The sequence below is a fragment of the Alligator mississippiensis genome, chromosome 16, assembly GCF_030867095.1.
Source record: "Alligator mississippiensis isolate rAllMis1 chromosome 16, rAllMis1, whole genome shotgun sequence".
NCBI lineage: Eukaryota > Metazoa > Chordata > Crocodylia > Alligatoridae > Alligator > Alligator mississippiensis.
Genome location: NC_081839.1, coordinates 1,604,143 through 1,627,394, shown reverse-complemented (window position 1 = coordinate 1,627,394; position 23,252 = coordinate 1,604,143). Strand labels below are relative to the sequence as shown.

At 65.5% G+C, this 23,252-nt stretch overlaps 2 protein-coding genes across 2 annotated transcripts; both read left to right on the top strand.

Annotated features, from left to right (window-relative positions):
• The first annotated feature begins 4,860 nt into the window (after positions 1 to 4,860).
• On the top strand, positions 4,861 to 11,028 carry TM6SF2 (transmembrane 6 superfamily member 2). Its single transcript, XM_019498981.2, has 10 exons — positions 4,861 to 4,967; positions 6,287 to 6,390; positions 6,726 to 6,823; positions 7,228 to 7,331; positions 7,913 to 7,995; positions 8,255 to 8,379; positions 8,589 to 8,690; positions 8,832 to 8,924; positions 9,640 to 9,759; positions 10,166 to 11,028. Exons 1-10 carry the CDS (start codon positions 4,876 to 4,878, stop codon positions 10,370 to 10,372), a joined length of 1,128 nt encoding a protein of 375 aa, XP_019354526.2. The 5' UTR covers positions 4,861 to 4,875; the 3' UTR covers positions 10,373 to 11,028.
• Positions 11,029 to 12,296: 1,268 nt separating this feature from the next.
• Positions 12,297 to 23,214, top strand: HAPLN4 (hyaluronan and proteoglycan link protein 4). Its single transcript, XM_019498978.2, has 5 exons — positions 12,297 to 12,617; positions 14,280 to 14,406; positions 15,078 to 15,440; positions 16,917 to 17,219; positions 20,037 to 23,214. The coding sequence occupies exons 2-5, from the start codon at positions 14,280 to 14,282 to the stop codon at positions 20,372 to 20,374; spliced, it is 1,131 nt and encodes a 376-aa protein (XP_019354523.2). The 5' UTR covers positions 12,297 to 12,617; the 3' UTR covers positions 20,375 to 23,214.
• Positions 23,215 to 23,252: the final 38 nt, after the last annotated feature.

The following is a 23,252-nucleotide window of genomic DNA, read 5'->3' as shown; positions in this document are numbered from 1 at the left end:
TGTATCGGTGCCGGTTGAAACCCGGCCCTCCTCATTACAGTGTGCGCCTCTGGCTGGCTCTTTTTTTATTTCAACAACAGGGCTAAGTCTCAGCAGCATGAAGTGATCCTTTCAGGAGGACCCCAGCCAGCCAGGCCGCAGGAACACCTTTACCTCTGTCCCTTCATTGTCTGCAGAGCACACCCTCAGCCCTCTCTGCAAACACGCCCAGCAGAGGTGGCTTTCGCAGCAGGCCCAGAGCAGGAGTATTTCAGACCAGAGAAGAGACGGTTCCAGAGTCCTGGCACCCTCTTTGCAAACACCCTGGTAGCTGCCCACCTTGTGTTACAGCAAGGGTGACTTAGGTGACCCCAGCTGTGGCTGTACGGCCCAGAAGACGAGACCTGCACTTTGCTAGCACGGGGTAAGTGTTTGCAATGTTAAATGGAAGTTTGGAGGGCAGGAAAAGTTCCTCCCATGACTAGAGCAGTCATTCCTAAGCATGCTACTGTAGGCTCGACGTGCCTCCTATTTATTAGTTAGCCAGTATTATTTTATTATTTGGCCCGTAACGTCCATGGGCCGCAGGCAGGGTTGGGGTCCCCTGGCAGGGTCACTGCACAGGCCTGCAGTTCAGGAGCCAGTGCTTGCCCTGGAGAGCTCACCGTCTGCACAGAAGTTACATTCAAAGATGCTGAAGATACACCAGCATTAAGGAGGGAGTGAGGCTGAGGGCCTGGAGGAGGCTGGCACAAAGACTATTCCACAGAATTTTTTTCAGCAGCTTTTACAGAGTGCATTTGGTTTCATTTCACTTCACGTTGCACTCACGGTGATGAGTCCTCTGTTTGCAGGCCCAGTCGAGGCTCTGTCTCAGCCCTGGAGACCGCACACTCCCTTTCTTGGTTCAAGAGTGCAGCTTGCACCGCGGGGCAGAGGTTCACGGGGAGGGCAAGGCTGGTAGTAAGCTTACACAACTGTGCTTGGTGGTGGGGTGTGCAGGGCTGTAGCCTCTGGGCCTGATAACCCAGCACTTGTCAGCAGCGCTCACACACGCAGATGTGCAAGAAGGCAGAGCCCCTTCCTTCCGTGCGCAGAGAAGGGTGTGAAACGCCTGCATACGCCACCATCTGCACTTTGTGTTATGGCTCAATACAGTGAAAGCCCCCCTCGGGATGCACGTGGAGTGCCTTCCGCTTGCCCGGCTGCAAAAAGACGTGAGGAAATTGTGCAGGGCAAAGTGCACGCCGGCTAATTCAATCCACGGACTCTGACACGGGAGCACGGCCCAGGAGCCCCACTGCAGCATCGGTGAGCAAGGGGAAAGGTCAGATGACAGCAGTTCTGTTCCTGCTAACGGCTGATGAACTTCATTGCTTGGGAAGCTTCTGGCACGTATCGAGCCCTGCCACTCGCCCCGGGCCCCCCCCCGGCGCACACCATTGGCTCTAAATGCAGCTGAAAAGGGAGGTTAAAAGGGAGAGGTTGTGATAATGGTCGAATCCCAGCTGGACACAGAGACCTTGAAATTCCTGCTCTCCGTGCTGCATTAAAGACGTGTGAAAAGTGTTGGTTTCCCTGGGCTTTTTCCATCTCCCTCCTCCCTTCTGTCCTTCACAACCCGAGGACGCATGTTCTCTTGACCCTTTTAAATGCTTAAGATTTCCAGGATGAATTGGAAAAAGCAGTTCAGTCACTGAGCTTTTCCAAACACCTTTGGACTGCGTTTGCTTCTGCCATAACAGCAGCTGTACTTGAATCTCAAGAAGACGATCTCAAGCCCTTTGTGTATAAATAGTATTTCCACAGCTGGTAGCAGGCCTAGAAAAGCAGGAAGGAGGAGGGATGAGGTTAAGGGGCTGGCTGGGGACAAGGGGAAGCTGGTTCTTTCTCTACCTCCCTGTGCGGCCTCGTGCAGGCTCTTTCTTCCTCCCTCCCCCACAGCTATGGGACTGCTGCTTGCTGCGGTGCCTGGGGTCATGCTGGCAACGTCCTTGACTGGGTGGTGCGTGTGGGGCACCACGCTTGAAAGGACCCAGCATTTGACATGCAGGAAAGAGCCACGCCATCCCAGCAAGAAATACCAACAAGGTGACTGACTGGAATAGACTTTTCCAGGACCAGGGGCCTTTCTGCTGTCCCATCCCCTTCTATTTTGGGGGGTTACACCCCTGTGCCGATGTGATGTAACTTGTTTCCTTACTCACAGGCCGCCAGAAGCAGGTGGTGTGACTGGTGCTCTCGGTAAAAGCAGCAGTGTGCCCTTGTTGTCAAGTAGGCAAACGGCATCCTGGGCTGCATTGGCAGGAGCGTTGCCAGCAGATCGAGGGCAGTGATTCCTCCCCTCTATTCTGCACTGGGGAGGCCACATCTGGATCCTGTGTCCAGTTGCGGGCCTCCCACGACAGAAAGGATGTGGCCAAATTGGAGAGAGTCCAGTGGAGGGCAATGAAAATGGTTGGGGGCTGGGAGACATTGTATAGGAGTTTGAGGGAACTGGGCTGATTGAGTCTGCAGAAGAGAAGACCGAGGGGGATTGAATAGCAGCCTTCACCTCCCTGCAGGGGCTTGCAAAGAGGATGGAGCTGGGCTGGTCTCAGTGGGGGCAGATGGCAGGACAAGGAGCAATGGGCTCAAGTTGCAGCAAGGGAGGTTTAAGTTGGAAATTAGGAAAAACCTTCTCATGAGGAGGGTGGTGAAGTGCTGGAGCAGGTTACCCCGAGATGTGGTGCAGTCTCTATCCTTGGAGGTTTTTAAGACCCCGCTAGACAAAGCCTTGGCTGGGATGATGTAGGTGGGGCTGGTCCTGTTTGGAGCAGGGACTTGGACTAGATATGACCTCCTTCTACCCTCATTTCTATGACTCTGAGCTAGGGGAATGGAGTCAGATGCTCTGGATCAGTGCTAGCATGTCAAGGATAGTACGACACTAATCGTCTTGGCTGCTGTGCTGTCTCCACCTGAGGGAGGATGAAAGGGGAGAAAGGAAGCCAGGGTCCATTTCCCAAAGCCCTAATGAAGTTACAATAATGAATACTGTAACTGTAAGGGTGGATTTCAATGAGGTAAGGAGACTAGCCGGGGAGGGGAGTCAGGAGTCCAAGAAGAGTGGTCATTCCTTAAGGAGACGATCCTCCAAGCCCAAAGGATGACAATCCCCACACAGATCAAGGGGACAGGAGTGCTCAAAAGCCCCCATGGCTCACCAAAAGCATCATTCTCGTCAGTGCAGAGGCAGAAAAGGATCTTGGAGTCATTATTGATGCCAAAATGAACATGGGCCAACAGTGTGGGGACACGGTCAGGAAGGCCAACCGCACCTTGTCGTGCATCCACATATGCATCATGAGCAGGTCCAAGGAGGTGATCCTCCCCCTCTATGCGGCACTGGTCAGGCCACAGCTGGAGTACTGTGTCCAGTTCTGGGCGCCGCACTTCAGGAAGGATGTGGACAGCATGGAGAGGGGCCAGAGGAAGCCACCCACATGGTCAGGGGGCAGCAGGCCAGGCCCTACAAGGACAGGCAACGGGACCTGGACCTGTTCAGCCCCCACAAGGCTCGGGGGGACCTGGTGGCCGTCTATAAACTGGCCAAGGGAGAGCGGCAGGCAATGGGAGAGTCCCTGTTCCACCGAGCACTGCTGGGAGTAACAAGGAATAACAGCCACAAGTTGACGGAGAGTAGATTCAGGCTCCACATCAGGAGGCGCTACTTCACAGTCAGGGCGGCTAGGATCTGGAACCAGCTTCCAAGAGAAGTGGTGCTGGCTCCTACCCCGGGGTCTTAAAAAGGGGGCTGAATGAACACCTTGCCGGGGTCGTTTGACCCCAGCGCCCTTTCCTGCCATGGCAGGGGGTCAGACTTGATGATCTGCTCAGGTGCCTTCTGACCCGACCAACTGTGAAACTATGAAAACAGTCGTAGACTCATAGGCAAGCAGGGCTGGAAGGGCCCTCCATAGGGCTCCTAGTCCAACCCCAGCCGGGACAGAGGTGATTGGGAGTTTGTCATCGCGACCCCCGAGTCGTGTGTCCTGTCTCCAGCAGTGCCCCCATCCCAGAAGCAGTAGAGGAAGGGGACAAGGAGCACCCCCCACCCCACCAGAGTGTGCAGGCTTTGGGGGATCCTCCTCATCCTTTCTCCATGTGTGTTTACACCCCAAAGCCAGAGGTTTTCTCTCCTTTCCAGTGCGTGTTGTGGTCCACAGCGACGAGGGGCCTGTTCTGCCCAGCACTTTGCTAAGTTCTTGGTCTGGAAACTTCCTCGTGGCAGCGAGTCCTGCAGCCTGGGAACCAGCAACCCCACGCCAGGGCCCGGCTCAGGGGAGGCACCTGGGCACCATCATTACGCTGGTGTGCAAGCCCCCGCGGGCTGGACTCGATGATCTTCCGAGGTCCCTTCCAGCCCTAATGCTTATGAAATCTGTGACTTTCTCAGGGCCAGCAGGAGAACATGTGTGATCCAGGCTCAGGCGCTGGACCCCAGCCGTCCTCCTCCTCACTGTGCTAGAGCTCCCATGTGCTGGGGGCGAAGGGCTGGCTGGGAGCGCGTCCTCCCACACCTAGGCACTCGGGCTGCTTTCCCGGAGAGCCCTTGGGCTGCTCTGCCGGAGGCCGGGCTGAGGGCGAAGGCGCTGGAGGGGCCGTGCCCATGCCGGCTCCGGGGATCGGGGCAGCCCTCGGCCCCGCCTCGTGCCGGGGAGCCCCGGGCCGGACTCTGCCCCGCGCCGCCGCGCTGTTTGCTCGCGGTTGGGCAAGTCGGGCTAAAGTCTGCGGCCTTGGAGCCGCGCCGGGCCGGGCCGGGGCGGGGCGGAGCGGGGCGAGGCGAGGCAGCGGCCGATCCGCGCAGCAGCCGCCGAGCTCGGCGCTCCCGGCCCGGCCCGGCTCGGCCCGGCCATGCGGCTGCCCCCGGGCGCGCCCGCGCTGGCGCTGTCGGCGCTGGCCCTGCCCCTGGCCGCGGTGCTGGACGGCGCGGCCGGCCCGGCGGGGTGAGTACCGCTCCCTCGGGCTCGGGCTCGGGCCGCTCCGCCCGGGAGAGACGCGGCGCCGGGACGGATCCCCGGGGTGCTGGCCGGGCGCAGCGTGGAGCTGGGGGACTCGCCTCCCGTCCCGTCCCGTCCCGTCCCACACGGAGCTTCCCCACCCGGCAGGGCCCGGCAGACGGGAGCGCAGCCCGAGTCACACGGGGACCGGACAGGGTCTCGGAGGACAGGGGCAGGGGTAGCCGTGGGGCAGGGCTGAGGGGCTCCTGGCCCGGGGCCGTGTGCCGGGAGCGGGCCGCAGGCACCTCGTGTCCCGCGGGGCCGGTCCCACCCGGCTCCGCTCCGCTCCGCTCCTGGCGCACCCGGTGGCCTTATTTACATATCCTGCCTTTATTTGCATATTTAGCAATTACCCGTGAAAACAGTTCTAAGATTTAATCCCATTTCACAGCAGTGTTTTAAATGTCAGTTCACTGAGCCTGTCGCTGTTTCATGGCCAGCTTTGACAAACGACCTGGGCGCTCTGGACAAGGCCCCGGCTCCCCTGGTCCTCTGTGCCCCAGCCCCCGCCCAGACAAGGATCCTGCAGCCGGGGCTGTGGGGCAAGTGGAGGCACCCCCTGGCCCAGGGAAGCTCAGAGCCCTGCAGAGCAGGCAGACAAGGAGGCACAGGGCAGGTTGCTCTCACCGCCTCCTTGTTGCATGGCAGGGAGGAGCTCCAGGGACAGGACAGGCCAGGACCTGATCTTGGGTGCACGCGGTAACAGGAGCAGCCCCTACGAGGGGCTGAGGCTGCCTCTCCCGCGGCTGCGTGGGTGGCGAGGTCTGTCCTAGGCATGCTGGGGTGGGGCAGCATCTTGCACGCCGGCCTTGCAGCCTGGCTCCCACCTCCTCTGCTTTTGCTGGGGACTGAGAGCGTGGCCGGGGTGGGGGCTGTTCAGGCTGCCCGGCTAACCCCCGCCTGCAGACTCAGCAGCGTTCGCGTCCCCTTGTTTTGGCAGCAGGGCTGAAGGCTTTCAGGGCAAAGCCTCCCTGGCCTCCGCTCCTGGCTCTGGTTTAAGCGGCTGCGGGCCCAGTCTGGCTGGGTTCCCCTTGCTGTCCGGTGCTCCGGCCCCACGGGTCCGGCCCGGCTGGCGCCTGCTGCCAAGACTGCCCCAGAGTTGGCAGGTGCAGGTGGGGCAGGCACCAGGGCCAAACTCTTCATGCCAACACAACTTGGAGCCCAGCACTCCTTTGGCAGAGAGAATTGGGCCACTGGATCCTGAGGGTGCAGAGGCTTTCACCCCTGAGGTCAGGCTCACCCCGGCCCTGTCTGCTTGGTTCCAGGCCGGCGGCGCTGGCAGTGACCGGGGTGCTGGTGCTGCTGGCCGTGCTCTGCGTGGTGTTTGTCCTGGGCGGAGGGAGCGCCAGCCACGATCCTCTCTACTATGGTGAGTCAATGTCTCCCTGGCACCCTCGGGCCACAGCCCCCCGGCTGCACATGGGCTCAGCCGGGGGGCAGGACACAGCACCGACCTGCATCAGAGCTGGCCAAGCCAGTCGGAGATGCCCAGGGACCCCTGCCCTGCCTCACCACCTCCAGCTGGCAGGGGCCTCAGGACCGGAGCCCTCCCTTGCTGCTGGGCAGCCCCCCGGGACGTGCTGGGGGTGGGATTTGTCCCTGTGCGATTGCTGGGGTCCCCCGAGCTGCAAGTCCGGGACGGAGATGCAAGTCCGGCAGGCGCCTACGGAGCTGAATCTACCGCCTGCTCCTCCTGCCCCGCAGTGTTCACCATGTTCTCCTTCACCTCCGTCATCGACCTCATCATCTCGCTGGAGCAGGACGGCTACATCCAGGGCTACATGGAGTTCTACCTGACGGAGGTGCTGACCCCAGACCGCCCAGCCGGGCACTGCCCTGTCCCAGGCCTCTGCCCTCCCACACCCTGCTCCGAGCCGGATTTGCACCAAATGCTGCAAGCCCAATCCCCCCCACCCCATCTAGATGTGTCTCCCAAGCCTCCATCCCCTCCTAAACCAGCGCCTGCTTCATCCTGGGGGGTGGATTTAAAATGTGGATGTGGATGCCGATCCTTCCCCTAAATGGCCTGGCGCTCCCAGCGCTCCACGGCAAGGGGCAGGGGCAGGGGCGTGCAAGCAGCCCAGGGGCCCAGGGCCTGGGCGCTGAGCAGAGCCGCGGCATCTCCAGCGCCCTTGGAGTGCCCATGCTGCCTCCTGGCTGCATCGTGCCTGGGGCGGGGGTGACGCGGTGCCTCTCCCGTCGCCAGGGTGAGCCGTACCTACGCACCGCCTACGGCATCATGATCTGCTACTGGGACGGCGTCATCCACTACCTGCTCTACCTCGCCATGGTCGCAGCCATTGACCAAAGGTAGGGGCCGGGGAGGGCAGACCCGCAGGGGAGGAGGTGCCTTCAGGGCATTAAGTAGCTTCCCAAGGGTGTGGGTGCATGGCGTCCTTGCCCCACAGTGATCTGACTTGCTCTGGGGTAAGAGCGGAGCACACACGACACAGCCTTATCCTGTGATAAGTCAGCCCCCAGCACACCTGGGGTAGCTCTCCTCCGGGGCAAGTTCATGTGTCCACAGCCCCGAGGGCCAGGGTAGCTGGCTGGTACTTGCTCCTGCCACCTGGGCATTGCGGTCATTGCAACCCCAGGTTGCTGCTCTGGGGTAAGCCGGCGTGTGTCCGCTCTGGGTCCTGGGGCAGTAGAGATCGGGGCACAAACCCGGGACAAGTGGCACCAGTGTAAGTGCTGGGAGCCCCTATCCCAGAGTGGGTGTGTGATGGGAGGCTGCTCTTTGCCCTGGGGGGCTCTGTCCCGCAGGTGCCCTCAGTGCCAGGGTGGGGGCATCTTGGGGATGTGGTAGGAGCCCAGCGGTGGGGGCCGGTGGGGGCAGGGTGGGAGGGTCTGAGCCCTGGGAAGGCATCTCATCTTCTCTGTCTCCCCAGAAAGAGCTACCGGAGCCTGGGTCTCTACTGGCTGGGCTCCATCATGATGAGCATCATCGTCTTCTTGCCGGGGAACCTGATAGGTAAGGGGTGCCTGCCGATGATCCCAGCCCCGTCGGACCTGTCCAGGTCGTCCTTGGGCAGCCAGGTCCATGCCAGCGACGGCACCAACGGGCCTGCTTCCTGGGGGCTGGCAGAGGCCCCAGGGCCGAGGCCCTTGTTCCAGCCGCTGGAGATGCAGGAGACGCGCGCCCCTGGGTGCCTGCCCTGTGGCTCCCGCTCTGCCGGTCTCTGGGGCCGGTGGCTCCAGGCACAACCCGGGCTTCTCCTCCTGTCCCACAGGGAAGTACAGCTCGGAGATCCGCCCTGCCTTCCTGCTCAACCTGCCCTACCTCCTGCTCCCCATCTGGGCCGGGCAGAGGCTCTTCCAGCAGCCCAAGCCCCTGCCCTGCTGCACAGCTGACAAGGTAAGTGCTGCGGGAGGCTGTTTGCACCCCGGGGTGTGGGCCCCATCCTGCCCCTTCGCCACATCCTCCTCCTGGCTGCTGAGAGCCAACGCCGGTGCCGGTGCAGGGAGGAGAAGCCTAGCAAAGGGGCCTCTGCCTGGGGCCCTTGCAAGCTCCCCTCGAAGGGCCAGCGCCTGGCGGCTGCACCCACAGCAACTCCTCTCAACCAGGTGGCAGAGGAGCAGCGCAAAGGCCTGCACCAGCGGCCCCTGGACCTGGGCCTGATCCTGTTGCTGCTCATGGCTGGAGCCTTCACGCTCTTCAGAGGGCTGGTAGGGACGGTGGGAGCTGGCCGGGCTGCGGGGAGGGCTGGGGAAGGGGCTCTGGCGGGCAATGCGGGGCTGGGCAGGGTGTCACTGTCACAGGGGGCCGGGCTGAGCTGGCAGCCCCATGCCCTCTGCCTCGTGCCCCAGGTGGTGCTGGACTGCCCGTCCGAGTCGTGCTTCAACTACATGTACCAGTACGAGCCGTACCTGCGGGACCCCGTTGCCTACCCCAAAGTGCAGGTGAGCGCGGGGCTTGCAGCCGCCAGGGCAGGGTCTCCGCCGGGCACTCCCTGTCCTGAGCACCGGGTGGGTGGAGGGGGGCGTTCTGCCTCGGTTTGGCCCGCTGGCTAACGAGCTTGGTTGCAAAGGCAGCTGCTTGTCAGGCCTCCTGTCCGGGGGGCGCGGGGGCACAGGGAAGCCAGGTCCTGTCAGCTGCACGCTGTGCCGCCTCAGCAAGGGCTGCCAAGGCTGGCGTCTGGGGAGCCAGGGAGGGAGGGGGCCTTGCTAACGAGATGCTTCGCGGCAATGATTGGGATGCAAACGCAGCTGCTCTTGGCTCTGACCTTGAACTGTCCCCAGCCAAGCAGAGGCTCGGTGCCAGGCAGCAGTGCAGGGAGCTGCTGGCACGGGCGCACGGCCCCGCTGCGCTGAGCTCCCTGCTGCTGCCTCTGCAGGGAAGGACCCACCTGTCCCCGTCCCCCTCCACCCTGCACCCCTGGCAGCCGGTCGGGGAGGCACCCTGGCGCTGTGCCCTGGGGCAGCGGGGCAGAGGAGTTTAAACACCCTTGTAGCCTGGGGGTTGGCCGTAACCTGGGTCCTGGCAGAGCCCCAGTGGGTGGCTCCCCCCGTCCAGGGCACGTTGGACCCTGGCTGGTCCGGGCCCATCTCTGCCTTGGGCTCTCTGCGCTCCTGGGCACATCCTGCTCGGCACTGCTGACTCTCCCCTTGCTCCCAGATGCTGGTCTACACCTTCTACTTCCTCCCGTACTTCGGCCTGTGCATCTACGGGCTGGTGTGGCCCGGCTGCACCTGGATGCCGGACTGGGCCCTGGTGTTCGCGGGCGCCACCGCGCAGGTACCGGGGACAGGGCTGGGCTGGGGTTTGCCTCGCGGACGCGTTCCTGCCCCGGACAGGGTGGCACGGGGCTGGCACGTCCCTTGCTGGTGCCTGAGGGCCGTGCTCTGGACCGATGCAGATCCCCCCATCCCGGAGTTAGCGTGCGGAGCGGTTTCCTTGGCAACGAGCTGAGCTTGATGGAAAGAGACTCCAGCCGGGGTCCACGGAGCCGTGGCCGGGCTGGGGGCGAGGTGCAGCCCCCTGGGTCCAGCCGGGGCCCTAGCTGCATCCCGCGGGGCCACGAATGCCCCGTCCTGCCCGGGCGCGTGCAGGCCAGCCCCCCGACCCAGCGTGGTCCTCGGGGCAGGCGGGCAGGGGTGGAAAAGTGAGGGGCACGGGGACAGCACTGCCTCCTTTCTCGCAGGCCCAGTTCTCGCACGTCGGCGCCTCCCTGCACCAGCGCACGCCGTACCCGTACCGCACGCCCGAGGAGGCCTGGTGGAGCGTCGTCCTCGCCAACAGCCTGTACGCGCTGGGGCCGCACCTCCTGGCCTACCGCTGCCTCCGCAGCCCCGGCTTCTTCCAGCCGCCCGTGCCCGGCCCCCTGCCCACGGACAAGAAGCGCCAGTGAGGAGGGACGCGGGCCCAGCCCCTGCAGCGAGATGCTCCGGCGCAGCCTCCCCGGGGGCCGAGCAGCCTGGACCGGGCAGCCCGGATGCTGCGCGGGGCCTGGTTTGGTGGAGGAGGCCAGGTTGTGACGGGGTGGGGGCAGGGAAGGTTTTGCTTCTACCCCGCAGGAGCTGGGTCTTGCCCCATCTGCTCCGCCCTGCCAGGAGACGCCCCCTTTGCCCCTTGCCAGGCCGAGGCCCTCGCCGGCATTCGCCACGACAGCGCTGCCAACACTCCCAGCTCCCCTGCGGGAGGGACTGGCTGCCGGGCTGGCGCTGCACCGCTGCAATGGGGCTGTGACTCGGGGGTGTCCGCAGGGTCGGGCTCTGGGGGTCCCACATGGGCTTCCTGCTCGGGTGCAGGCAGAAGCCCTGGGCCCTGGGCATGCTGCGGGGGTTGGATCTGCAGCCCCTGGTCCAGCTCGGCCTCAGGGAGACCTGGCTCCCGCCGGCCTGGCCGCAGCTGCGTCCCCAGCTCTGCAGAGTTTGCCCGTCGCAGGAGTTTCTGGTCCATCCCGGCTGCTGGCAACGGCCCCGTGGGCCCGGGGGGGGGCTTGTTCCCTGCACTGGGGACCCTACCGACACAAACTGTTTACAAATAAAACTGCTTTTACCCCCATGTGGCTGGACTGTTGCACAGGGGAGTGCCGGGGGGGGCTGCTCAGAGGGCCCCGATCCCGGCCAGCCCAGCCCTGGCCAGCCCGCGGGGGAAGTGTGCGAGTGCATGTGCGTGCTCTTATGTATGTACACACGTGTGCATGTGCCAGCGCGTGTGAGAGGACAAGGGCCTGCGTGCCTGGCAGGGCTCTGGGTGCCTACGCATGTGTGAATGAATTTCCCTTGAACGTCCTTATTTAAGGCAGGGGGCAGGGGTGCAGAGCACCAGGGAGTGGGGCCTCGAGGCCTCTGGTGGGAGGCAGAGGAGGCGAACGTGCCCAGCAGCCGGCAGGGGCAGGAGGCCAGAGAGCTGCCCACGCCAGCCCCAGAGCAGCTGGCCGGGTCCTTCCAGTCCCATCACGGCTGGATGCCACCGCCAGGCAAGACCCTCCCAGCCCTGCAGCCGATCCCAGGAGGCCCGACTCCCGCCCCACCCAGACCAGGCATCCTGCCCCCGGCCCACAGCACTGACCACTAGGCCTGCCCCCCTGCAATGCAGCCCTGCCCTTCCCCTGCCAAGGCTGCAGCCTTTGCAGCAGCTCAGAGGCTCCCGGGCTGCGCTGGGTGCGGGGCGGTGCCTGGGCCCCAGTCCCAGCCCTGGGAAGGGCTGGGAGAGGCCAGGGCAGCCCCAGGCCCTGCCTGGGGGTGCCAGCCCAGACCTGGACCCACCCTCAATGGGAGCCTGCTGCCTCCTGGTGGTTGCCCCTGGGACTGCGCCCACGAAGCTGGGGCATTAGCAGCGTCGGGGTAGATCTGGGCCAGCCGGCTGGCAGGGGATGCTCTGGCTCTGCCTGGTCTATGCAGGGGGCCCTGGGAAAAGCAGACCCCGAGTCCCAGTGCTGCTGGGCTCAGGTGGGGCAGGGCTGGGAGTCAGGAGACTGGGAGTCCGTGCCCCCTCCGCCACCGACTCCCCGTGTGCCCTTGGGTGCATCCCAGCATCTCTCCACCCCCGGTCCCCGCTGCGGGGAGGGAGAACGGGCCCCCCTGCTCCGCCGGCCTGTGCAGGCTGCGAGCTCTTGGGGGCAGGACCTGGCTCCCCCCATGTCGGCCCCCAGGACCCCATCGCACGAGCAACCCAGGGACGTGACAGCATCCTGCACCCTGGCCCCCACAGGTAGAGCAGCTGGCACTGCCAGCATCCCTCAGAGCCCCGGAGCCAGGCTCGCACGCCTGCCTGTTCTCCTTTAAAATCGCCTGCCCCCCCCATCCCTCCCACACTCCCTCCTCCCGCCTGGCTCTCGCAGCCCGTCCTCGTCCTCGAGCAGTGACTGCCCAGGCACCGAACTCTGGGTGCCGCGTCCCGCCTCGTCCTGCGGCGCAACTTTCCCTCCGGAGCTGGGCTCCCTGCCCCCAGCTCTGCTGACTCGGGCGAAAGAGGCAGAGGCAGGTCCCTGCTCCCAGCCTGCCGGGCCAGGGACCCGGAGCGAGCCAGCGGGCAGGGCCAGCACAGCGCCTAGCCCCGCGCACGCCTCGCGCCCCACCGTGCCAGCCGAGGGCTCGTGCCACCCTTGCCCTGCGCCCGCCGGCCCTGGCCAGGCTCGGGGAGGAACGGTGAGTGAGCGGACGGCTGCGCTGCAGTGTTCTTGCTCTCCGTACTGTAACCTTGGAAATGCAGCTCCTGCTCTGTGCTGCAATGTAGCGCTGCATGCGCTGCCGGCCGGCCCCGAGCAGCCCTTGCCCAGGGCCGCGTGCGGAGGGGGGCTGCGGCACGGGGCTGCGGGGCAGGCGCAGGGGCGCTGAGAGCCGGGGGGGTAGGGGGTGAAGTTACTTTTTCTTCCCATCCCTCAGCTGTGGAGCTGGAGACGGCCCCTGGGCAGGGAGTGGAGGGAGGGGGTTGGGGCTGCCGGGGACCCTGAGCTGTCCTCACCCGGGGGGTCAGGGGGGTGAGTGCAGGAAAGGCCCCCCGACAGCCTGGGCCGGGGTCTGGGGAGGGGAGCGGGGCTGGTCCCGTGTGCTCCTGCTCTGCCCCCCTCGCAGGCTCCAGCCACATGACCAGGACTGCGCGCACCAGAGGAGCCCGGGGGCAAGCGCTCTGGATCTGGCCCCCCCAGCGCGGCCCTGGCTCTGCAGCGCCCTGTGCTCCCAGCAGCGCATCCTGCACTGACCTCCCTGCATGACCGGGCAGGGGCAGCAGCTGGGCGAGCTACGCCTGCCTGCCCCCTGCGTCGACCTCGGCCCCCGCAGCCCCTCAGCCCTGGCCCACACCGTGCCAAGACCTGCCGTGCACGCTGCACGGGGCACCGGGCGCAGACCCCACGAGTGCAGCTGTGCAGGGGCAGGGCAGGTGCTGGCCCCCAGCAGCATCTCTCCAGGCCGGGGCAGGCTGGCGCCCAGGTCCCTGTCGCCCCGGTCCCTTGCTGCCCGGGCTGTCTGGCCGTGGAGCAGAGCGCTGGCAGGGAAGTAGCAGCCTGGCAGGGCCGGAGGGTTAAAGGCTGAGTGGAGGGCAGGGGGCTCGGCCAGTGGGGGCCTATCAATCATGCAGCAGCTCTCAGGGGACCCCCAGGTCCCTGCAGGGCCTGGCTGTCAACCACGGGCCTGACCCGGTCTGGCCCGGGGCAGCGCCGCTCGGGCTCCTGACGCTCAGCTCGTCCCCGCGGGGCTGGAGGAGCGGGGGCTGTGGGTGGGGATGGAGGGGACAGGAGGGGCTGTGGGGGGCAGCAGGGGTCAGGGGCTCTACTCCGCAGCCCCCTCCTGCCCCCAGCGCCATCAGTTCAGGTTACAGATGTCCCAGCGTGGACATAAATAACTAACGAGAGCAAGCCCAGCGCTGCTGCCATGAAATATTCATGGCGCCTGTAACTGAGCGGGTGACTCCGAGTTCAGCGCCTGGCAGGATGCACAGCCTGGGCTCCGGCGGCGGGGCAGGGGCATGGGGGTCACGCAGCGCTGCCCTGCCAGCCCAGAGCGGGGCCCTCCTGGCATCTCCATCCCGGCTCCCCGGGGCTCGGTCCCTGTGCGGCAGGGGGTGCAAGGGGGAAACTCATCCGTCCGCCTGCCCCTTTTACTGCCCGCCTCTGCCCGTCCACCCAACCGTGACCCTCTGCACCCCCGTGCCAGTCCTGCCCTCCAGCCCTCTGGGTCTTGTGCTCGCTGCTGGTCCCTGACTCGCGCAGGCACGGATGGGGCTGGTGTCACCGCCCTTGGGCCCCCGGGGCCCTGAGCCGGCCATGCCAAGCAGGACTTGATGGGCACCTCCCCGTGTCTCTGTGCTAGATGCGCCCCGGACGCTGCTGCCCCTGGGCCAGGGGCCGTGCTGCTGCCCTGCTGCTCCTGCTCGCAGCCCTCTCCTCCCACCCCGCACTCGGGGAAAGGGGGCGGAAGAAGGTCGTCCACGTGCTGGGTGAGTGGGGGCGGCATCTGCTCCGCGGGTGGCAGCTGGCCCAGCTCTTTCCCCTCCGCGCCCCGCCGGGGTGTCCCACACCCCTGCCCCAGGGAGGGCTGCGGAGTCACCTCTGAGGGTGCCATGAAAACAGCCCGACCCAAGTTCATTCTGGCTGCACCGAGTGGGGAAACTGAGGCATGGGAGTGGGGGGCTGACCCCCAAAGCACATGGATGGGAGGAGCTGGGGGGTGCCCCTAATTGGTGCAGGGCCACGCTTGCTCTGCCCCCTCCCCTGGCACCAGTGTGAGATAACCGAGCGCTCACCCACATTCAAATCAGAGCGGGGGGTGCTCAGAGTCCGGCCTGGTAAGGGGGGTTCGAGCACAGCCTGCAGCCCTGGCCTGCTCCGCAGTGTCCGTCACGGCATTTTGCAAACCCTGTGAGCTGCAGAGCATTGGACCCGGCCCCCTGGGCTCCCTGCCCACCCCTGCACTGGCTGGGGCTGCAGGCAAGAGGCATCCGCTGGGGAAGCCCCCGAGCCCTGCAAAGCAGAGGGGCTGAGGCACGAGCGGGACTTGGAGGGGTCCCGGTTTGCTTCGCAGCACAGAGCACCGGGGTGCCCAGGCTGGGTGCGGGGGGCGCGGGGCAGAAGGGCTCCGGGGCACTGAGTCTGGCGCCTGTGCTCCCAGAGGACGACAGCGGGGCGGTGGTGGTGCAGACGGCACCGGGGAAGGTGGTGACGCACCGGGGCGGCACCATCATCCTGCCCTGCCGCTACCACTACGATGTGTCGGCCCATGACCCCGACGAGATCCGCCTCAAGTGGACCAAGGTGACGGAGCCCATGGCCTTCGTGGATGTCTTCGTGGCCATGGGCAAGGAGCGCCGCGCCTTCGGGAGCTACCGGGAGCGCACGGCCCTGCAGGAGGACGGCCCCGGCGACGCCTCCCTCATCATCCGCAACGTCACGCTGCAGGACTACGGGCGCTACGAGTGCGAGGTCACCAACGAGCTGGAGGACGACGCTGGCATGGTCAAGCTGGACCTGGAAGGTACTGGGGGCCCCGGGCCTGCCCCATGGCACGTACAGCTTGCACGCGCAGGCCCAAAGCCGGTGCCGAATGCCTCGCACGTGCCCAGACACACCAGGAGGCAGATCTCCAGGGGAGGATTTTTTGGTCCATGGAGAGGCAGGATGGGCAGAGCCTGGGGGCCCAGAGGGTGAAAGCAGCTGCTGCAGGGCAGTAGCCCCTGGCCTGGGGCTGCCTTGTCTCTGGGGCTGGGACACTCGCAAGGCCAAGGGACAGGGAGCAGTCGGGGGAGAGAAGCCCTTGCCGTGCTCCTGGGAGCCCCGCGGTCCATCCCCGCACTCTTGCTCAGCCCTTGGCAGGCCCAGGAGTGGGGCCGGGGATGGGAGGACGGTGCCTGCAACAGTGCCAGGGACACGGGCGGGCTCCTCGCTGCTCACCTTGGCCTACTTCCTTGGCAAGCGCGAGCCCGGGCTGCTAGGCGGAGGAGCCCCAGCCCCATGCGGGGCAGATCGGAGTGTGGGGCTGGGGGTGGCAAGGGGCTGAGGACCCCAAAGTTGGCAGGTGACAACCTCCACCCTGGTGCTCCAGTACTACGAGGCCTTTCCCATGCCAGACCCTGCCCTGTGCACCCTTGAGCCTTCCAGGTTTGCAAACTCTCCTGGGTCAGGCTCCCTCCCCCCTGCCTAACCCGGCAGCAAGCAGCTAGCTAAGCACGGAGAGCTGGCATCCAAGCACGCCGGTGCCCCGTCACGGCTGGGGCATAGTGAGTGAAGTGAGCAGCGATGACTGGGCAGCACGTGCCCTCCGTCGTGGCAGGCTGTTGTTCGGGCACTTGCGGCGTGGTTTATTGAGCCTGTTATTGGCTTTTATTGTTGCTCCAGGTTTATGGGCGGGCAGCTCATAAAGGCCAGAAACAGATCGCGGCGCAGGCTTATAAAGCATCTGCCAGGGCGGGCAGCGTGGAGCAAATTGCAGCCGGTGGGAAGTGGGGAGGAATGAGGGTGTCCCGTGCACAGCCCTGGCCCTAGACACCCCGAGCTGGCTCCCCCTGACTGCAACGGGGCCGAGCTCTGGGCCTCGCCATGAAGGACCACGAGGAAGACTGCTCTGACCTGGCCACCAAAGGGGGGAAATCAGGGGAGGGGGCCAAGTCCCCCCCATGCAAATCTTCCTTCCTCACCCAGCCCGCACAGCCAGCCCATGGTGCAAGGCTGAGAGCGCGTGGACAGGTGGGCAATCACTTGCTGGCTGGTGTTTGTGGTGGCAGGGGCCATCGATGCAGCAGGGGTACAACTATTTTGCATCCCCTGGAGCATTTGCCCCTGGGGCGCCGTAGCCTGGCATCGTGTCTCCGGCAGGGGCAAGCACTGGGGAGGTCTCACTGAGGAGCATGGTGCACCCAGGGCAGCAGGTCTGAGGGGCTGCTTTCTGCCCCCGGTGCTGGGCGGTGGTGCCCCGCCGCTCCCCCTGCCATGGCTGTGCTGTGTCCCCTGGCAGGTGTGATTTTCCCCTACCACCCGCGCCTCGGGCGCTACTCTCTCAACTACCACGAAGCGCAGCAGGCATGCCTGGAGCAGGACGGCATCCTGGCCTCCTACGACCAGCTGCACCAGGCCTGGCTGGAGGGCCTGGACTGGTGCAATGCGGGCTGGCTGGACGACGGCTCCGTGCAGTACCCCATCTCCCGGCCCCGGGAGCAGTGCGGCCGCAAGGACACGCCCGTTGGCGTCCGCAATTACGGCTACCGGCACAAGGACGACGAGCGCTACGATGCCTTCTGCTTCACCTCCAACCTCAACGGTAAGGCCCTGCTCTTCCCTGGGCCTGGGGCGGCCAGGGCAGCGTCTGGGCCCAGAGGGCAATGCTCCAGTAATTGGGACTGTTCTTGGGTGGCAGGCAGGGCTGGAGGGACCCCAGGGAGGGTTTGAACGCAATATGGTGCTTAATTCACTAAGGTGCTGGTGGGGAAAGGTCATGGTAGGGAGGGGAAACTGAGGCACAAGTGAACGCACCATGCACAAACTCCTGCCAGACACTCAGCATGGGGATGGACCCTGCAGGGAGGCGATTCCCTGCATCCAGCTGGGTCTCCCCCACCCCTGGCATTGCTGAGGGCACGAGTGTGGGTGCCCGGCTCATGGAGCAGGGCATAGGGAGGCTCGGGGCCTTCTGTGCCTGCAGAAGTGGCTCCTGGGGGCTGGGACCAGCCCCAAGCCCCACTCAGCACCGCCTCTCCATCAGTCCCTGCCCAGGCTGGCACCTCCGGACCCTGCAGCAGGGCAGCGATTGCTCCTGCTGGAAATGTCAAGACTTTTCATAAGAAGAAGCAGCCCCTGGAGCTGCAAAGAGCAGAGTGATTCCTGCTCCCGGTGTCCAAGCCCACAGGCCCTCGCTCCCCCCGCCACAGTGCTGCTCGTTGCACCAGATCCTGCTCTGGGAGAACCAGAGATCTGCCCCTCAGCTCCTGGCTCCAGCGTGTGCCAGCCCCAGACCAGAGGCTGCAAGTCAGCCCCTCGGCCCAGCCGGCCGGGCTGGCTGCTGACAGGCAGCCCAGAGAGCCAGGTCCGGCTGGGCACTGCTAGAGAGCAGGTAGCGTGCAGGGACACACCATGCGGGGGTCGTTTGACCCCTGCAGTCTTTCCTGCCCGGAGCAGGGGGTGGATCTCACAAGGCCCCTTGCAGCCCTAAACTTGTGTGTGTGCATGCATGCACGTGCAGATGTGATTTCCCCCTCCCCAGAGAGCGCTGGCTGCCCTGCCCCGGCCCACGCGGCCCCGCATCATGCCAGGTGGGCACTAGCTCATCTCTCTGCAGCCTTGCTCTGCCCAGGGCTGCAGGAATTGCTGAACCAGATTGCATCCCTGCCTCTACCTGTCAGGCGTACCGCATCTGGCCTGGCCCTACGCTCCCCACCACCCCCATCATAGAAGCCTTCCTCCCTTCCCCCCAGAAATGCTCCATCCCCATTACAGGAGCCCAGACGCGGCTGGGACTTTATCCCCTGCCGGCAGCACCTGGCGCCCAGGTGAGGCCATGACCTCCCTGCTCATTGGCCCAGGGCGGTGGCACTCAGGAAGGGGCAGGCAGAGGATTAATTAGGTGCTGAAACAGTGGAGGAGGGTCATTAAGGGTCTCAGCCAGGTGCTGCAGGGGCAGCAGAAGTAGAAGAGCAGGTGGGGGACCTGGTGCCCCAGAGCGGGGCCCGGCAGCAGGAATGGGGACCCCTGAGGTGGGGGTTACACCCCAGCCTTGCCACACTGCTCACAGGGCTGGGGGGTCCTTCCATGCATGGGCACCCCCGGGGGCCCTCCTTTGCGCTCTCGGGGTGCAGCCTGCCCAACCCCTGCCCCCCACATAGAGGGAAGTCCCTGCCGTCTCCTCCCCAGCTGCCCCCAGGGTGGGTGAGTTGCAGGGCAGCCCCACTGCCCCCGCTTCCCCCCTCCCACGAGCGCTATCAAGTATTACTAAGCAAATCCCTGCGTTACAAATGTCTCTGGAGTGAATTCGATCAGCATTGATCATCCCTGACCACGCAGGTCTGGGCAGGAAGGGTAAGGGGTCGGTGCAGCGGTGAGCTAGGCAGGGCTCTGGCTCGGGGGCTCTGGAAAGACCCCTCCTCCCACCCCACAGCCCCCTCTCTGGAGCAGGGGGAGGCCAGGAAGCTGGAGGGTCCCCCCGGGGCGCCAGGATCCAACCTTCGAGCTGCAGGAGCTGCCTGATGTCTGGGCTTCTCTCTGCACTAAAATCATCTCCCTGCCCCCGTGACAAATGTCCCCTTCCAGCTCACTCCAGTATCCCTGGGAGACCAGTTGCACCAGATCCCAGCAGGAACTGGGCTGAGACCTGCCCATCTCGAGTCTTGTGCAAGGTCCTGCGTTCCCGGGCCGGAAGCAAGGGGAAGGGGCAGTAGCAGGGAATTGCGGGGGAGAGCGCCGGGGATGATGGATGAGGCCCGAGCCCAGCAAGACAAATCGGAGCCGGGGGAGCCATCCCTGCGCACAGATTACTTGGCCCGGTGGGGCCATGGGGGAGGGGAGGGGAGGGCAGCGGGCGACCGCGGGGGCTCTGCAGATGTTTATTTAATCGTGGCAGGCAGGATAAATTGCGGGCAAAGCAGACACAGGCCAGGCCGCGGTGCCACGGCACCCATCAATCTTGCTGCAGCCAGGTGTGCGCTTCCAGGCCTGCCTTCGCTGCAGTGCGCCCAGGCGGACTCGGGGTCCCTGCGTCCCTCCCCAGCCCCTGCAAAGGCTGATGGCGCAGGTAACCCCGGCTCCTCGAGGGGCAGAGTGTGCGCCGCTCCGGCCCAGCTGCGGGGAGGCTGCACCTGTGCAGGTGATGCTGGGGTGGAGGAGGGCCCAGACGGGGCCTCAGGGACCCCGTGGAGGTGCTGTATGGGCCGTGGGGCTGCAGCCAGGTCCTCCCGGCCTGCACAGATGGGGGCATGGGGTCCAATGTGTGGCATAGGCCCCTTTTGCGCATGCCTCCCACGCAAGGGCGGCAGGCACAAGCCCACCTGGGCTCAGGCCCTGGCAGCTTGGTGCCCCCAGCCTGGCATGAGGACCCCCAAGCCCACGGGGAGCTGCCCTTCACAGCCGCTTGCTCTCACCCCTGCAGGCAAAGTCTACTTCCTGAAGACCTACCGCAAGCTGAGCTACCCCGAGGCCGTGCAGGCCTGCAAGGACAACAGGGCAGTGGTGGCCAAAGTGGGGCAGCTTTACGCCGCCTGGAAGATCCAGCTGCTGGACCGGTGCGAGGCCGGCTGGGTGGAGGACGGCAGCATCCGCTACCCCATCGTCAACCCCCGGGCGCGCTGCGGGGGCCGTGAGCCCGGCGTCCGCAACCTGGGCTTCCCGGACAAGAAGTACAAGCTCTTCGGGGTCTACTGCTTCAAGAAGGCGGGCGAGGTGGCCCCCAAGCAGGTGTCCAGCAAGGGGAGGCCTCTCTGGGTGTGAGGGGCAGGGGCTGTCCCCCCAGCCCGGACAGCGCTGCTCCTGCAGCCATCAGACACGTGCTCCAGCGGGAGACGGCGACCGCAGCAACTGCCCCCTCCAGCCCCCAGCTCCTGGCAGGGAGGACCACGGCCCTGGCCACGGAGCAGCGGGACCCGGCTCCTGGCTGCCAGAACTGCACGCAGGATGGGAGCCCCCTCTCCCGCTTCCCGTGGCAGGGACAGTCCCGGGCGCAGCAGGCCAAGGAGGGCGCTGGCAGGAGGTCCTCGCCCCGCACAAGGGCAGCGAGGCTCCATGCATGGGGGGGTCATTCTGCAACCGCTGCCCCTCACCGCCCTGCCCTGCCCTGCATCGCCCGCGCAGCCAGACTCCTCTGCGGCGGTCTCCTCCTCCACTGGGGCTTGGAGCACCCCTCCCAGGCGTCCTCTGCTTGCACAGGGGCCAGGCTGGCCCAGGCCGCTGTCCTGCAGCTTCCAGAGCCTCCTCCTCTACCCAGGTTGGGTTGGGCAGACCTGGCAGCACTGCGGCTGGGGCTGGCAGAGACCTTGCTGTGCTTCTCAGAGACCTGTGGGGTCAGGGCCTGCAAGGGCCCAAGGCTGCCCCAGAGCCATGCCCTGGTGATGACCCTCCACTGAGCATGGCCTGGAGGCCAGCGATGCCATGCAGATGGACGAGCCAGAGGAGCGCATGAGGCACAATCCCTGCTGGGACATTGCCCCTGCCCACCCCCCCCTCTGTGCCTCTGCCCTGTACCATGCACTTTTCAAAGGAAGCTGAGGAGGAAACTCAGGCCCAGAGAGAGGAAGACCCTGGGTGTGCTCATGCCCAGGCCAGTGCCCTGCCAGGGGGCACAGAGCCATGGCAGAAGCTCAGCCTGCTGCCCCCTCACTGCCTCTCCGAGGAGGATGGGCACTGCCCGCTGGTGCAGACTCAGCACGTCTGGACCCATCTCCCCAATGCCGCCCTACCAGAGAGCAGGACCCAGAGGATGACCGCTGGGGAGGCCCATGCGGGTGGCCTGGCTGCAGCTTCCCTTGGCCGAGTTACACCCAGGGGTCACAGAGCTTTTTCCAAGGGCTGGACATCAGTCCGACTTCCTCATGACAGCCCGGGCACAGCACCAGCCTCCCTGCCCCGAGGGCACGGCCTGCATGGGGCTCAGCTCTACAGGGTCAGTCACCACTCTGGGTCCGTCTGCCCGGCTCCAGCTCTGAGACGCCTGCCATAGCCAGCACCGGGACCATGGGGCATTGTCATGTGGGACCCCATCCTGCCAGGGGCTGAGGGCCTTCCTCTGGTGGGCCCAGACCTGCATGTCAGACTGAGAGTGAGGGGAAGGGCCCATGGTAAGAGCACCGGGTCTGGCTCTGGGTTCAGGGGGAGGTTACCCGGTGCCCGGGGTGGGGACCTGCCTTCCTGCCGCCCTGCAGATCCCCCGGGTGGGCGCGTGCCAGGGGCTCATGAGCCCCTCCTGTCCCGCTGCTCCTCCTTGCTCGTAGCGCGGTGCCCACCCTCCCCGCTGCATGCAGGTGGCCGCCTTCCCCCAGTGGCAGAGCCGCTGGACTCGCTGCAACGCTGCCCATGCATGCTTTGGGTGCTAGCTGCATGGCCTGCATGCATCGCTGTGCGAGGCCCTGCTAGACACTGCCAGGGAGGAGAGAGGAGGGGCCCAGTCGCTGGGGGTTGCTTTCAGCTCCGCCGGGGCTCCCTGCCCGAGCCGGGTTGGGGGTCAGGTGGGTGGTGGCTGTGGTGCCAACACCAGCTCTAGACACAATAAAGACCTGGCAGCTAATGGAGACCCATGGGCTCCCGCCTCTCTCTCCTCTGCAGCCTCCCCCACGCACTTCCCTCCTCACTCCCCGGTGCCTCCAGTGGGTCCCTCTCCAGGCTGGCACCCCAATGCCCGCTGACACTTGAGGGTGGGCCCTGCACCCAGCCCAGCTCCAGGGAGGGTACAGGGCTGGGATGCAATATCCAGGCTCCGGCGCGGTGGGGGCAGGCACCCAGGGAGGGTGCCCCGCCATGGGGCAGTGCCCTGGGACACTCCCCTTGCCTAGCGCACAGCAGCAGCCGCCCCCAGGGGGGCTGCATCGCTGGAGGGTCTGGTTCTTCTCTCTTGCCCAGTGGCAGTGGGTGGGACACGGTGGCAGCGTGGGGCCCAGCGCTTCTGTGTGTCTATGTGCGTGTGTGTGTGCATGTGTGTGTGCACGTATGTGCGTGTGCATGTGTGCGTGCACGCACCGATCCACCCTCAGGGAGCTCCTCCCCCTCCTCCCTTGCTGTAGCTGGGCCCATTTGGCCTTCACCTCCTGCTGGGGTGGGGTGGGGAGGGGGGGCACCAGAGGCCCCAGGCAGCGCCCACGTCTGGTTTCCCCTCTTCCTGGTGATGCCTTTGGGGGACGGGGCTGCCAGCCCTGCTGCCCCATGTCCTGGGCAAGGCAGTGGCAGCTCACCCAGACACCATCCCGCTGCTGTCTTTGCCCCGAACCCAGACCCTGCCCCCTGCCCAGAGCTGAGCAGATACACCTGGCAAACACCCCACAGCCAGCCCCGGCTCAGCCCCATCTGCCCCCAGAGCCAGCCGCAGGCAGATGCCCCCAGGGCAGGGGAGTCTGCCCCGGCTCTCGTCCCCCACCAATCCGTGCCCCAGATACGAGGGAAAGACACGGGCTAAAAATAAACGAGGAGCTGGGGGGACTGGGCCGGAGGATCCATGCGTGTGCAGGTGCCACGCTCCGGGCACCTCAGCTCCCCTTCCTGCAATGGGCATTGCTCGCAGGCCCAGATGAACCGAAGGGGCTGCACTGCCCCCCTGTCTGACCCCTCCTGTCTAGTCCCCCCTACCCCCCACTCCACAAGGACGGGCAGGCCCAGCCGGGGC

What these genes read in the sequence shown, in the direction of transcription:
- TM6SF2 (XM_019498981.2), top strand. Translation starts at nt 4,876, where the DNA reads ATGCGGCTGCCCCCGGGCGCGCCCGCGCTGGCGCTGTCGGCGCTGGCC. An exon ending in TGGAGTTCTACCTGACGGAG is followed by an intron (nt 6,824 to 7,227) that starts GTGCTGACCCCA and finishes TCCCGTCGCCAG; the next exon opens with GGTGAGCCGTACCTACGCAC. An exon ending in GTCGCAGCCATTGACCAAAG is followed by an intron (nt 7,332 to 7,912) that starts GTAGGGGCCGGG and finishes CTGTCTCCCCAG; the next exon opens with AAAGAGCTACCGGAGCCTGG.
- HAPLN4 (XM_019498978.2), top strand. Translation starts at nt 14,280, where the DNA reads ATGCGCCCCGGACGCTGCTGCCCCTGGGCCAGGGGCCGTGCTGCTGCC. An exon ending in GAAGGTCGTCCACGTGCTGG is followed by an intron (nt 14,407 to 15,077) that starts GTGAGTGGGGGC and finishes CTGTGCTCCCAG; the next exon opens with AGGACGACAGCGGGGCGGTG. An exon ending in GGTCAAGCTGGACCTGGAAG is followed by an intron (nt 15,441 to 16,916) that starts GTACTGGGGGCC and finishes GTCCCCTGGCAG; the next exon opens with GTGTGATTTTCCCCTACCAC.